The 15,348-nt window shown below is 38.0% G+C and overlaps 1 protein-coding gene across 4 annotated transcripts in view; it reads right to left on the minus strand.

Annotated features, from left to right (window-relative positions):
* Positions 1-975: 975 nt before the first annotated feature.
* The window catches only part of FUT9 (fucosyltransferase 9), a 113,793-nt gene continuing 99,420 nt past the window's right edge, over positions 976-15,348 (minus strand). For all 4 annotated transcript variants that reach the window (XM_063329941.1, XM_063329942.1, XM_063329939.1 and 1 more), the window contains one exon: positions 976-10,259. In XM_063329941.1, coding sequence (XP_063186011.1) covers positions 9,172-10,251 — 1,080 coding nt within the window. In that variant the 5' untranslated portion in view covers positions 10,252-10,259 and the 3' untranslated portion in view covers positions 976-9,171. The remainder of the gene's footprint in view (positions 10,260-15,348) is intronic.

A 15,348-nucleotide genomic window follows, 5' to 3' on the forward strand; every position in this document is an offset into this window, starting at 1 on the left:
GTCCTAGATTGAGCTTTTGATGTGGTATTTGAATGCAAGGAAACACAAATGAGAAGGGGGGAATGAAGGAAATGTGGCAGGGACTTCCTTCCCATGTACTATTGAAAAATCAGTCTGCCTGAACTTGTCAGGAATGAGTTCAAGATGATGATGTTTCGTTTGAGAAAATGGCATAAACTAAATTTTTAAAGAAACTAGCGAAGTTTTATTAGCTCAAGGGGAAAGCTGATTTGCCCGTCTGATAGAAAAGAAAAGGATTTTTGAAGAGCCCCAACCCATTCTTCAGGCTGCACAGGAGCCAGACATAATATTCTGTCTTGGATAAACTTTGAGATCACTGGGACCAAATGCTCTGTTCTACTGGGTATACTGCATTATTTATTACATTTATTTCAGTGGCATCTATTTCAATTTATTGCATATGTATTTAAAAAGAAAACTGACAGCATTGTTAACCATTTGCTATTTTAGATACAGTTAAGCTCTGCAAATGTAGGTTATTTGTACAGTAGATAAAGCAATGAAATATGAGCATGTAAATTACTACTCTACTCTTCTGAGAACTTTTTAAAAGTTCTTTTTTTTGTTAAGGTTATATAGACCTAATAAAGCCCATTTTCCAGTAGCAAATATCTTGTATTTTTAGAGAAATCAAATGCTTGCTGAAAGTGCTGCATAATTGCATTGTAAAAACCAATGCAAAGTCACCTCAGTTGTAGTACCATACTGATTCAGCTGTGTTGCTTGCTGTACACAGCAAATTCTTGCAAGAGTCCATGTGAATTCAGTCTGACCTTGGACAATTACGAGGATTTCATGTGTAACAGCTTAAAAAGAACTAAAATTGTGTTTGTGAGATCCCAGCCGGAAGTCATGGGAATGACTAGCAACAATCTTTAGATCAGGCTTTTGATGAGAACTACTGCAAGAAAAAGAATTACATTAGACCTATGAAATAATAATCAAAGACTATAGTACACTTAGAATGTTCTCTTTTTATTTTAAATATACCTATTACAATAATTTTTAGGCTTATATAGAGCACTATTATTTACATAATTTAGTGTTTATCCTTTGGGGAGAATTCCAGTGCTCAATAAATAAGAGTCAGAGAGCTGCTTGTTAACCATCTTGGAATCAGAGTTCTGAAATATTAATTTCACATAAATGATGAAAGTCCTTGAAATGGTTACAGTTACCTGTAGTTTCATACAGTAGGTATCTTCTGACTGCTGTCAAATTTTGTTGAAAACTCTGAACATAGTTATAGGTAATCAGAAGAAAGTTGAACAACAACATCAAATTAAAAAAATAGTGAAAAACATCAGTGGTTGAACCTCCACATTTTTCAGATGCATCTCAGGGTGATGATATTCTTCAAAGGGAACAAAAAACCAGCTTGGTAGAATCCCTGTTATAAAATGTCTAGGTCATGGGGCAAAATATACAATCACTAATAAATAAAAAATACAGCTTTTTACAAGATCTCCTTTTAACATGGCATCTTAAAATGTGCCTGCAGGTAAGAATGGTTTTCATTATTTTTATTAAAATTCATTTTTCCATGGTTACTATTTCTTACACATGAATTTATGCATTATAGATATACTATATAAAACACATAAAAATTAAATTGTCAGTACAAGGAATATCATTAGCTGAGAACAAGAAGCAAGGGTTCCTATCAGATCCCACTCAATGCTATGCGTGTAAGCTCAAATAGACAAGAAGGGGACTTTGGTCCTGATCTTGTACTAAGAGGGTGAATGTGGTCTCATGTTTCTACATACAGAACTCACTATCTTTACTGAGATCATATCAGTCCTGTGTGTGTCAACCATCCCATTTTAATGTGACCCACCACAGAAAGCGGGTTTGAATCAGGACAAGCAGCTTGAGGGTTTTCCTCCTAATTCTATCAATATATTTTGGAGGTCAAGTCCATGGCACATTATGTGAGTGGCTGAATATCTATGACATTCAGCTATGGCACCCAGTTTTGTTTCCACAGCATACAGAATGACAGAAGGGAATGCAGCTCATAACTATGAGGCATTTATCCGAGCAAAGTAACATTATCATCATTATCACAGGATAGAAACTCTCATTTATTGACAGTGTGTCTGCTTGTTCAACAAAACATCTTCGATTTCAGTAGCATTACATTTTGGCAAAGAATAGTTTCTGAATTATCTTTGTTACAGTTTTGAGTCTCTGGCACACTTAAGACACCCACCCACCTATTCAAACAATATTTTAAAGCAAAATTAATGTTTGATATAAAATAACAGCTGTGTTGTAAATGTGGAAAAATAGTCTACAAAAAATAAGTATAAAAGAGATCTCAGATTTATGAATGTGTTTCTTATAAACAAGTCCAGGTGACTAATCTGTGTGTTAGAAATGGCCCTTGGTAGGCTGTGTCACAACAGTACATCACATTTTTCACAATTTACAATAACACAGTTAGATTCACAATGTGATGACACCTTATATAAGAAAAATAGTATTTTACAAACTATACATTTGGCATCTATTTTTAGATTTTTTTCTGTTTCTTTTCCAGTTCCTTTTTTCTTTTTCCTTTTTTCTTTTCTTACAAAATAGTGCAAAATTACAGTGCGTTAATAGAAGATTTTGCAAATCCTAATAAAAAGTCAATATATTTAACTGTTTTGTTCATTCACTGGAAACAGTTTGGCACATTAGGATTTTGTATAGATGGAAAAGCTTCTCACTTTCTTCATTTCAGTATATCCACTGAATCTTTAAAACATTAAATTGCACCAAGGGAGTTAACTTTCCAAACTTTTTAATCTCAGCTCTTAGAACGTGTGTGTTACAAAACAAAACAGCAATGGAAAATGCAGATTTTATGGTTAATTTATTTGCCAAACAGCATTTATCAGACTGGCTTTTCCTGTCACATTATAAAGAAAAGAATTGATGGGAACATTTTTCATCTGGTGACTGCTAAAGTGTTTAGTTACAGATTCAAAGTTCTATGGGAAATTTATCCAAACGTTATATATATGTAAGTGTGGTTTACCATATATCTGTCAAATTTTGCTATCATGCATGACCCTGTATCTGGATCCAAACAGGCTGTATCAAGTCAGGGGGATAAGGTTTCATCAAAGCCTGTTTTCCGCTGGACTAATTCATATAAAGAATAACAAACAATTGCATTTGCTGCCAATTCGCAATGATTAAATGATTTTCCTACTAATTATTTACTTAGGAATGTTAATGAAGAGTTCCCTCATGTATGAATATTTCGTTTGTACAGACTGGCACCGTACTTCAAAAAAATGCCAATACTCTTACTACTTGGAACAGCAAAGTCTTCTGCGTAATCATAAACGGGCATGGTACAGGCTGCAGGAGTGAGACCATCCTAAGCCACCCTGTGAGCATGCCGAGAAATGCTCAGAAGACGTCAGATGAGTCTCGGTTCAGTTCTTTGCCTCCTTGGCTAAAAGCAGGAATGAGAAACCTGACTGAGATTACCGAGTCATCTACTAGAGGTTCCCAAACAGCGATCTGGACCAACCTACTCATAATTCAGGCTATTAACCTGGAGGTGAAAGGCTCTCTGCCACATGAGCAAATCTCTGAACTATTCACTGCAGAGAGACTGTTGGTTTCAGTTAATTGCATAGAGAATACGGCAACGTAAAAGATTCCCAATTAATTACCTTTCCAATAGAGTAATGAAGTGACTTTTTCCAATATGAAAACTGCAGGGTGATGTCTCTAGGCCTAATTATTTCTCATGAGTTTGTGGTTTTATCATCTGTATCACTCTGTGGCATTTGTGCCATGAATTAAAATTACTACTGCATGGTTTATTTAATCAATTTCTTGGCATTTCTGTAGCTTTTATGAACATATCTAACCAGTATGAATTTTAAATTGATTCTCTAAAGGTAGAATTGTCTATAGCACTCGTTATCCAAGTATTAGAAAGGAAATATCCATGAATAAGAACGTTGTTTTTTACCCCAGACATTCCAGTCTAGGCTCATTCCTGTACTACTGGTATAGGAGTCTCCCAAATCACCTGCTGACTCCAATGGAAGATTTGCCTGAGCAAGGAGTGAAAGATGAAACTGAAATAACTATTTTGTATGAATCATATTGATGGATTTCTGACATGTAAAAATCACTTATATTAAAAACAAATAAACAAAACAGAACTGTCAGCCAATATTAATGAAAAAGCCCACCAACTAGTAGATAAACAAATACTTATCCTGGACTCTTTCCTGAATAATGTGCTAGTTTTGACCAAGGAAACACTTGAATATTTGATTAACTTTCACCATTAGGTTTAAATAGGTCAGAAGGCTCCTTGTCAGCCTGCACAGACACAGCTCTTGTTCCCACTTTGCACACACCGTTGTTCACTCCCATCTAGACTGAAACAAATATTTCCCTCCAAGAGGAAAATCAGGTATGTCTGAGAGTGACCCTCTCTAGGGCACACTCAGTCCAGGTTACAAGGATGCACGCATGACCAGGTTTTATGCTTTCTTCCTAGGACAGTCCTCGAAAAACTATCTCAGCAATCCTCAGCTCCTCTCACCTCCTTATATCACATGCAAGTTCACTCACCCCGTGCAGCAGAGGGAGGCTGTAAGGTGCAGTGCCATTGCTGTGTGGTAGCGTGAAGCAACGGTGGCACATAGAGTGTGCTGAAGCAGAAGAGTGGGGCCAAGGCATACTGGATATACGCTAAGCCAGTTTTCAGTGTAGAGTAGCCACTCCACTCACAGGATGGGCAAAAGAAGCCACACAAATTGGCCTTTGTTGGCTACAGGCTGTGCTCTTCGGCACAATTCCCAAAGGCAATACAAAACATACTCTTTGAAGCCCCAGTGCATGAAAGCAGTTAAGATGCTCTTAAATTTAAGCGTGTGCTTGAGTATCGTGGTCATATGCATGTGCTTAAGGTCTCTCTTGAATCAAGTCCAGAAAGTACTGTTGCATGAGGACATGAAGATTTACTTCAAAATCAAAAAAGAAAAGAAAGCAAGAATAAAGATTCTTGAATTCAGATAAGAACTATGACTAGCTTACTAACAGACTTCACTCTTCCCCATGAATGTTATATTTTAGCTAATAGAAGAGCTAATACAAGGCCAACAGGAGTCCCATGCTTGAATAATCTGCAACAGTTATTGGTTATTTAACTGAAGCTTGCTTGATTAGAGATGTGAGAAAATTACGTGGTGTTTGGTTTTTTCTTTTAATGCCCAATTTGAGAAACAGTAAGTAGCTGTTTACTGTGCTCAGTAGTGCCAATTTCCCATATCTAGCTCAGCCTGCATGTCCCCACATTCATGGTCTCTCAGTCCAACTTCCATTTTACTTGATCTGTTTCTTAAAAGAAAAATATGTTGCTGTCTGTCTCTCGCAAATTCTGTGGGCCTCGCTCCGGCTGCTTGTTCATTGTGGGTACAGCCTTCTTGGGTGGTAAGAGGTATTCAAAGAAACTGGCAACCGGGATTCGCTAAGGGATGGAGATCTCATACTGAGCAAGACCTGCTGTGGTCACCGAGTGTCTGTGAAATGAAAAGAAAGCTCTGCTTTAGAAGGATCTGCTGCCAGTTGCGTCTGATGTGTGTTCACATTCACTGGGGTAGCAATACACCTGCAGCCAGTATTTTATCTGTTTTGGGTCTTATTTTCCACCCAGAGAAAGGCAGTAATGTTGACAGCTCGGTGCATGACGGAGAGCCTAAAAGCATCCAAAAGAAGCCATTGTGAAAGAAAGAATAATGATTACTCACTGTCTTCAGTGACTGCCAAGTTAACTTGTGACAAGTGCATATGCAAGATTATTGTGGGCTGGCAAATAAAATAAACTGAATGCCTGAAATAAAACTGTTGAGAAAATAGTAAGAATTGGCGTGATTTCTCATCTTTCGTTTCTCTTTTCTTGTACAACTATCTTCTTTTGCCGGTGGTACCAAGGCTTAAATAATACAGTCTTCTCTGTTTTAACTAATTCCATGTCATTTGCCCTTCCATAATTAATTGGTTTTGCCCGTTCTCCTCCACAGCGATTTACTATTTGAGTCTATTTATGCTAGCTGTTCATGTAGGGTAGCCCACTGAAGGAGCACAGCCATCACAATGCTTAATGTTATATATAGACTGGGATCAATCTTCCGTGAGTCAGGTGTGTCGGTCTAGGTAGAGTGCCTTTACGCATGCATGGAGTCCAGATGTTTTACATCCATTGCTTTGCATCATTTACCACCTAGGCTGGACATGCCTGAAGATGCTTCATCTTCTGTCAGCAAAGCTCTTTATGGCCAGAACTGCTTAAGGCTCGATACCTGTAAATCACCTTAAAATCTTCATAAAATGGCTGGCTCACTTATGTTCCAGCCCACACACTTCAAGAATTTCAGTGAGGCATTAGGGTCATGTCTCTTGTTTAGGATTTTGTCATGATTTTTGGTCATTTCCATCTGCATTAGATTTGTCTACTGTTTTATTAATCTTTAACACAATTTTAGCAATTCATCCTGAATGCAAAGTATACAAGCCTTGTATGAAGAGAATAACTCTCTTTCCAGTTCCTGCAAAAGACTTTCAAATCACTTAAAATTCAGCACAAGATTAGCCATGCTGACTGTATCCAGTACTCACAGAGGTAATGCCATTACTTACAGGCTTAAAATTTAGTTTATATTTAAAAACTTTCCTGTATATATACTGATTGAGAATTATAGTAACAAGTCTTATTATTGTGCTTACTTGTTATTAACATAAGAAGTTATCGTCTGAATCTTGATGCCAAGAAACCAGTCTGATTTGACATAAGGCCTTGTAACACACAGCACAACTCCCACTATTGAAATGAGGAATGAAATAAGGGACTGTGCACGTTTACCAAGAGGTGAATGTACTTCCACTGAGATCAATGTAAAGAACTTCCAAATTCCAGCATCAAGGGTATCAGATTATCCAGCCGAAGCAGTGGCATATTCAGTGACTGAGAATTTCACAGCCTCCTGAAAACAAAAAGTACGATGTCCTATAGGACAGACTGTAGGCAGTAGCCACTTGCCTTCAAAATGATAGAGATACTACTCACATTACATCCATGTCAGGACTTTGTTTTTATAAGACTGGGTTTCTTTATATTGCATTAATTTGCAAAGTAAGCTCATCTTGTTTCGTTCTGGAATGCTGGTGAGGTTAGGAGGTTCACCGTATATTGCCAACTAGTTTTTAAGGACAGCAATAAATAGTATAAATAAATATCTGATCAGAAAACAGCTTTTGAAGCCTATAACCTTTCCTTGGAGTTTCCTGTTCTAGAAATGTAACTACAATAGTCTTACAACCTTCTGTGTTTCTTTTCCAGCCTGGGGTAAAAAAAGGTATCTGACAAATGACCTTATCTTTTGTTAAATGTTTATCATTGCTTATCCCTTATTCTCTTATTTCAGCAACGTTGTTGTCTGCAAGTTTAATCTTAAGTACTTGATCAACTACTTTCCTTGATCAAGGTCTTACACATCACATAAGCTGAAGTTTTTCCAGTTAAACTCTTTTTTTTTTTCGTAGAAGGTGTGATTTGTAACTTTTTGACCTGAAAAACCAAGCTGATTGGCTTTCACTTGATACCAAAAGATATCCATACATTTATGTCATTAAACCAACCTTGTACGTATGAATATATAGGGCAATCAGATATTTAAGACAGCTGAAAGAAAAAAGTAATAAAATCAAATGACGTGTTAAAAGCAGACATTTTAAACAATCATGACAATCATCCCCATTTTTGTATTTGCTATCAGAGCAAATTTAATACTTAGGAACCTATGTATATATTTAAATTTTGATAGCAACTGCTGCTCTTAAGAGTGCAAGAGTGCATTCGTTTATATCTTTCACATAAAATATTTTCAAAAAACAAAACTCATTAGCTTAATAACTTGAATGGTTGAATATGCCAGCCTGGTAACTTATTTACTGAATTTCAGCATATTTCTTTCAGAAAATAAAGTTTGGACATTTTGTTCCACATTTGTAAGCCACAACAAATTTTCCAGATACAATTACAGTTCAACAGATCTTTACAGAATTGAGGACAAAGTCACAACTATTCAAGAAATTATAGGAGAGAAATAGCTAAATTTTCTCAACAAGCTATTTATAAAAATCCATTATACCAGCTGATTTCAGTGCAGGAGGCTGATGTAATCAAATGCCTGTGTTAAAAATCTGTTTATCTCTGTATCAGTATAACACCACTTACAACCCTGGTTCCTGTAAACAATACTTGAGACACAATGAGACTTAAGGACATGCTACATTTAAATACACTAAAAAATTGGATGAATCTGGGCTTTGGTCACTAAGGTTGTTCATCTTTTCTACATCTGACTTCTTCATTCTTCTAAGGGTAAGAAAAGATATAATCCTAAAGTAATTTAATAGACCTATTGGTTAAGAAACATCTTATTTTTAGAAACAAAGACTGTCTACAGTTGTAATACCTTTTAAAAACTGTATTTCTAGGTTCATCACCCTTCAAAAGGGATGCAATTGATCACACTGGAATAATGGTAGGTATTGAACTTTACTGTGTTCTTAAAATGTAAGATGAACCATAAAAAAATTTACTGTCTTTTAAATATTACACACATTTCAGACTGGAACAGCAAATTATGTTCTTAAAATTCTCTCTGGCATTTAAAACTTGTGTCCTGCTTTTCCAAAGAGGTTAAACAGTAAATGTAATGTTAGAAATAAAGAAAAAAGAAGTGTTAAAAATGACTACTTTAAGTGTACAACGGGGACATATTTCACAGAAAATGTGGAAAACCTTGTTTAAAAATTATAGTAAACAATCAAATATTTTTCAATGCACATAATTAGTATGTGCATTGTAATTTAAAACTGAGTATTGATTACTGCTGCTGATGATCCTTTAAAATCTTTTACAAAATATAAATAGGATAGCCAAAAGAGGACAGCTGATAAACCATGACATAAGGTTCTCTTTTCCTTCTGTTTTTTTTTTTTTTTTTTCTCTTTTTCTTCTTTTTTTTTTCCCTCTTTTCCTTTCCTCTCCACTTGGACCGAAATTTCTTCTGGCTTCTTCAAAAAAGTGCACACGCACACGCACACGCACACACACACAAATTAATTCCAGAACCATGTTTCTAAATTTCCAATGGACTTGTATTCCTGGTGTCTTTTCACATGATCACAAGCAAGACATGCGTGTGATTCCCAGAACCTAGGAAGATGCACTGAGAAATCCTTCTTCCAGTTGAAATAACTAAGGTACATCTTGTTGTTTTTGTCAAGCATCAGAAGATATTCTGCCAGCTCTCTTGGGGAGAGAAAATCTTCCACGTGTATGAAAGAGTCTGCTGGAATGTAATTCTCATAGTTTTCTCTGGAAGGGCCCAGTACAACTGGTACTGATCCGGCCAGAAGAGCATTGTAAAGTTTCTCAGTAATGTAATCTTTGTGGATTGAATTTTCAAAGGAAAGGTAGAATTTGCAGGTGGAGATAGTTGGAATCAAGTTCTTATCATTGACGTAGTCTCCAAAGGCTTGTCCATAGGTATGGATTTCAATGTATTTGCTAAGCTCATTGTAATACTTGACTCGAGCGTGCTCAGGGTTCCAATTACTTACAACCCAACAGACCAAGTTTTCCTTACTTGGCACTTCAAATGTAAAGGAACTTGTACCGACCATCATGAAGCCATAAGGCACCTGAATATCTGAATCACGCCGATAAGTCAGGGTCAGGTTAAAGAGGTGTTCAATGCCACTCTTTTGTGGAGTATGAGTTGGAGACTCCAAGTTCATCCAAATCCATTTCTGGAATGGTGGCCTGGCTTGCTGAGGTAAATTAGTCAGATCCCAGCTAATGTCCCTGTGATGAATGAGAACAGCATGGGACCTGTTATATAGTGAGCGGTCAATAGTCAGATGGCACCCATGGATATTGAACATTGTTTGGCAGGATGTTAGATCGAATGTCTGACCAAATGGCCAAACCCAGATCAAAACAGTAGTCTCGTTAAGATTATCTGTTTTGGAAGAAAAGAAGCTCTTCATTTTCAAAACTGAGCTGGCTGATTCTATAGGACCAGAGATCCAGCTATTTGTTGGTTTGATATAAATTAGTATAAATGCCATGAAACAACCAAGGACAATGAAGATAATAAAAAATGGCCGGAAAATTCCTTTAGATGTCGATGTCATAATTTGTTCTGAGAAAAAAAAGAGAGGAAGAGAAAGAGAGAAAATAACATCAGGTATTAAATTACAGATATGTGTCCTGTTAAAGCAAGCAGACATCAGACAACAAAATGGGTAGAACTTCAATATCACTGAGCTGCAACCTGAGAAATTTCCTTTGAGTGGAGAGGGCATGGTTTCTTGCATGCTATTTATGACAAAGTATTGGATAATGCTGTTCTTCTCTTCACAATAACAACTAATTAACATAAATTAAATGAAGGATCTTAATGCATCTCATACTTGATATAAATCAGTATATATGTTGAAAAGTCCTTTTGCCTAGATCCTAGGCCTAGAGTTTAAGACACCCAAAACAGATAAAATTACTCTTTGATTCTGTCCTTTTGTCTGTGTAAAGGAAAACATGCTGCAGATTTGGTCCATTCATATCTGAGTGTATATATATGTGTGGAGGTTATAGGATTAAAGGAATGAAAAAGGAAGGCACTGGAACTTTTAATTCTGTAATCAGTAAGATTGTTATAAAACTAGTTCATGCCTGATGGCTATGTGGGGATGAACGTTCATGCCTTCTCCAGAGGACTTCTAAAATACCTAGGGAAGGAAAGCAGCAATAGAGGTTCTCAGCTCCTCCATATAGAGCCTCATGTAGTTACTACATAAAGAAAAATGAGTAAAAAGATGTCCTTAAAGGATTGATTATGTTTTTATGCCACAGCCCTGTGTTAAAAATTAGGAAAAGTAAAGATATGCTGCATCTTAAAAGAGAAGGCTCCGGGGAGGCCTTATTGCAGCCTTTCAGTACCTAAAGAGGGCTTAAGAAAGATGAGGACAAACTTTTTAGCAGGGTCTGTTGTGATAGGATAAGGTGTAATGGCTTTACATTAAAACACATTAGACTTAGACTGGATAGAAGGAAGATATTTTTTGTGCTTAGGAGGGTGGTGAAACACTGGAACAGGCTGCCCAGAGGGGTGGTAGATGCCCCATCCCTGGAAACATTCAAGGTCAGGTTCGACGGGGCTCTGAGCAACCTGATCTAGTTGAAGATGTCCCTGCTTACTTCAGGGGCATTGGACCAGATGACCTTTAAATGTCCCTTCCAACCCGAAGGACTGGAATCAATTCTATGATTCTGTGATCTTTGTGAGGTACCATTTTTTCCATGGGGAAAAAGGGGTGAGGAGTTCCTATAGTCTCCTTTGTCCTCTTTCTGGTTGTTTCTTCCTGACAGAAGTGATGATTCTCTTTCCAGAAGTTCTCTTCCATGTGATTCTTGTGAAACCTGGCAAAGTTAGGGATTACTTATTGCTAACATTTGCTCCTGAAAGTAGCCCTGAAACTCAGAGGTGTTCTAAAAATAAAAAGTTAACCACGTAAAGAGCAGTATGACATACAAGGGAAAAGGAGTGGAAGTTAGTTACCAAAAAGAATTGTCTGAATGTGCTGGCCTGCTCTGGAAGGGTAATTCTGCTGTGCATTTCAATGACTATAAAATTTGTCTGTCTTTCTTCTTCTGCATATTTTTCAATTATTTGAGGGTTTGTTATGTTTGCTAGCCATCTCCACAAATTTTTCTAAAAAAATCCCATAAAATATAGATATAAATATAAATATAATAAATATAAATAATAAAATAATAAAATATAATAAAATAATAAAATATAATAAATATAATAAATATAAATATAAAAATCCCATATAAAATATATAACATATATAAATATATCAAAAAATAAATTCATAGAAAGCAGAAAGAGAATTTCAAGCCTTTTAAGCCAATTTCTTAGCTCATCTCCTCTAACCTGTGAAATAAGTAGTTAAATTCAGAATGAAGACATGGTAGAATGTGATTCAGAGGTCCATTAATGCAACATAACTTTGCTGCTTTGTGAGTGTAAAAGCTAACGTGTGAGTGTAACACTACAGTTACAACAAAAATGTTTTCACGTTCATTGTTGAGGAAAGGAAAAACGGGGGAATGTCATGCTTAGCTTTACTCTAATATCGTATCTCGGGGAAAAAGGAATTTGTCGCAATGTCTCTCTTGTTTTGGGAAGGTAGATGGTCTTAATTCTGGTTTTAGTTATTGTGGTGGGTTAACCATGGTTGGTTATCAGACGTCCACCCAGCTACTCTCTCAGTCCCCCTCCTCAGCAAGACCGGGGGAGAAAAAAGGATACAAATCTCATGGGTTGAGGAAAGGACAGGGAGATCACTCACCAATTACTGTCATGGGCACAGACTCACCTTGGCAAAAATGAATGTAATTTATTGCCAATTAAAACCAATTTGGATAGTGAGAAACAAAGACAAAAGTTAAATTAATACCTTCCCCCGGCCAACTTCTTCCCAGGTTTAACTCTCTCCTTCATTCCTGACTCCTCTACCTCTTCCCTGCCCCCGAACAGCACAGAGGGATGGGGAATGGGGGTTTGCTGTCAGTCCACAATGGTTCCTCTTGGCTGCTCCTTCCTCCTCACACTTCTCCCCTGCTCCAACATGAGTCCTTCCCATGGGATGCAGCCCCTTCAGGAAAAAAACCCTCTGCTCCTGCATGGGCTGTCCATGGGGTGCAGTTCCTTCAGGGCATTTTCCCCTGCTCTGCTGTGGGGTCGCCCCCAGGCTGCAGTGTGGATATCTGCTCCACCATGGTCCTCAGTGAGCTGCAGGGGAATCTCTGTTCCAGTGCCTGGACCACCCCCTCCTTCTCTGACCTCGGTGCTTACAGGGTTGTTTTTCACATTTTTATTCCTGTGTTCGTCACTGCCTGTCCCTTTCTTAAATGCGCTTTCCCTGAGGCGCCGCCATCTTTGCTGTGGGCCTCAGCCCTGCCCTGGGGTGGGGTCCATTGGCACGGGCTGGAACCGACTGTGTCCGGCCCGGGGCAGCCCCGGCCTCTCCTCACAGAGGCCGCCCCTGCAGACCCCCCTGCTGCCAGTGCCTGAGCACGGACACACAATACAGTTGTATAAAATATAGTGGTATGTTGAGTCCGACTCTTTTGTCTCGGCCCCTTTCTTTTGGACGCAGTTTAGCAGGTCCTCTCTGCTTTTAGCAAGTGATCCTGGAGGGCGTTAAGGGGAGGAACTGTTGTGTCCATGGCTTTTCCACTTACCCTGATCAGTTTAAATTCCTCTGAAAGAAATCTGTGGTTTTACAGCAGCAACATCACACTGGGCTTTTTCAGCCTATGTTGATTTTTACTGGAAATATGTCTAGAGGGGAGTTGATGACCCATGAGAGCAGACGGCTGCTTCCCTGCCTTACCACAGTGAAAGTCAGAACGGGGTCTCCGAGGAAGAAGGGATTTAGGTTGAGCAGCTCTAGGAGATGAAGCTCAAGGGAAAAACAAGAGGCTGAGCCGATCTTCGTGTAACTCTGTTCTTCGTTTCTGTGTTATTGAAACCAACAGGCAGAGTAGGTATAACTTTTCACTGAACAGATAACACAAGCTGAGTTTGAACAATAGGTTGGGAAAGGTGTCTGTTCACAGAGACTGTTAATTTTCTAGGGATTGAAATGGATGAGAAATCAGAAAAGGACCTTAACATTGTGCCTTGTAACTTAGTTGCCCTCCAGTTAAAAGCCCTTTGACACAAGCCTCTCTGATAAGAATTATTTTTACACTAAGCTATTCTGCCAACTAATAAAAAATGCTGCATCATCACATGGCAATTCTTGCTACATAGGAAATGACCAGATATTATGTATTCTGTTCTCTGCTTGAAATTCTAGTGTGTCCACGGCTTTGTATTTGTGTAGGAAGCTTTTGAATAGTAATGCCAATGTGAGAATAAACACTTGCTGTTTCTGCTACCCAGAATAACAGTATTAGCATCTCACAACACTAAACAGATGAGTTTAGCTATTTTATCCCTTCCAGATCTGTTTCCTCACATTGGTTTCCTGCCCTGTGAGCTCATGTGTCCCCTACTGCTCCAGGATCATGGATCTTAGGTTTTGCCTTTCACCAAAACGCTAACCTACAGCCAGGATAGTCCTTTTTAGTTTTTCATCCTGAGGATTCAGAGAACTAACTGTTTATTACACAGACTCGTACATCCACTATGATACTTCACTTTGAACCTGTTACTAATGGGATGTTGGAAAATGTTTGTAAAAGAAACGCCCATTAAAACCTGGAATGAGAGGCTTGCAAGGAGGCAGAAGACCTGAGCAGACTTCTAAAGATACCACTTACATATACCCCAAGGAGCTGGACAGGATTTTGCCACAGAATCCTATCTTTCTATTCCCTTTTGTGGTAATCCAGTAGTAACTATTAAGATATGCGCTGGGAACAGCAGTAATTTTTCAGGATGAAGTGCTAACCTCAGAAGCAATAACTTCTGTGCTCCATAAAGCAGATTGAAGAACCTATGGAACAGACCAGCAGATTCTGCCTTTGTGGCTTTTGGGACTGAGTTCTGTACACGGTCAGGCAGCAGCACAGTGAAGGAGTGTGGTAAGCACCTCTTGACAAATACTATTTTCTTAAGAAGCAGCTTGTATTTTTTTGTTTGTGAACTAGAATTAATGGATTTTTTTTTTCACAATATTCTCCGATGTGGAATATTTTTCATATTTATTTATTTCCTTCTTCCCTTCTGTGCCCGAGATAACCATCAATCTTCTGCTGTGATTCTTACTGTAAAGGTGATGCTAAGGAGACATTTGTTACAAGACATCCAGCCAAGTAACCTTAGCTCACCCTTCCTCTTTCATGGTTTTCCTTCCACCACAGAAGCACAAATTTCCTTTTCGCAGATCCCCTCCCCCATCAACCTCTGGCATGCCAGACTCTGAAAAGAAAACTTAGTCAAAGAAATGTGTTTACTGAGACTTTTGCCAACTGGAAGAATTTGGTACTTTTGATAGTTTTGTTATAAAGTACATTTCAGAGTGTTGTGGTATAGCAAGTATTTTCTGGGTGCTTTTTTTCCAAGTTGCAAGTATAGTATTTCATCAATACAAGACCATTTTTCTCAGTACAAAACTTAGCAAGGCTCCTTTTTAAGTGCAAAACTTGGCATTCCATCCGTAAGCCGCTCCATTTAGTAGCAGCACAAACAGGGAGATAGGGTACCGGCAATG

Source organism: Chroicocephalus ridibundus, chromosome 3 (genome assembly GCF_963924245.1).
Source record: "Chroicocephalus ridibundus chromosome 3, bChrRid1.1, whole genome shotgun sequence".
In the NCBI taxonomy this organism is placed as follows: Eukaryota; Metazoa; Chordata; class Aves; order Charadriiformes; family Laridae; genus Chroicocephalus; species Chroicocephalus ridibundus.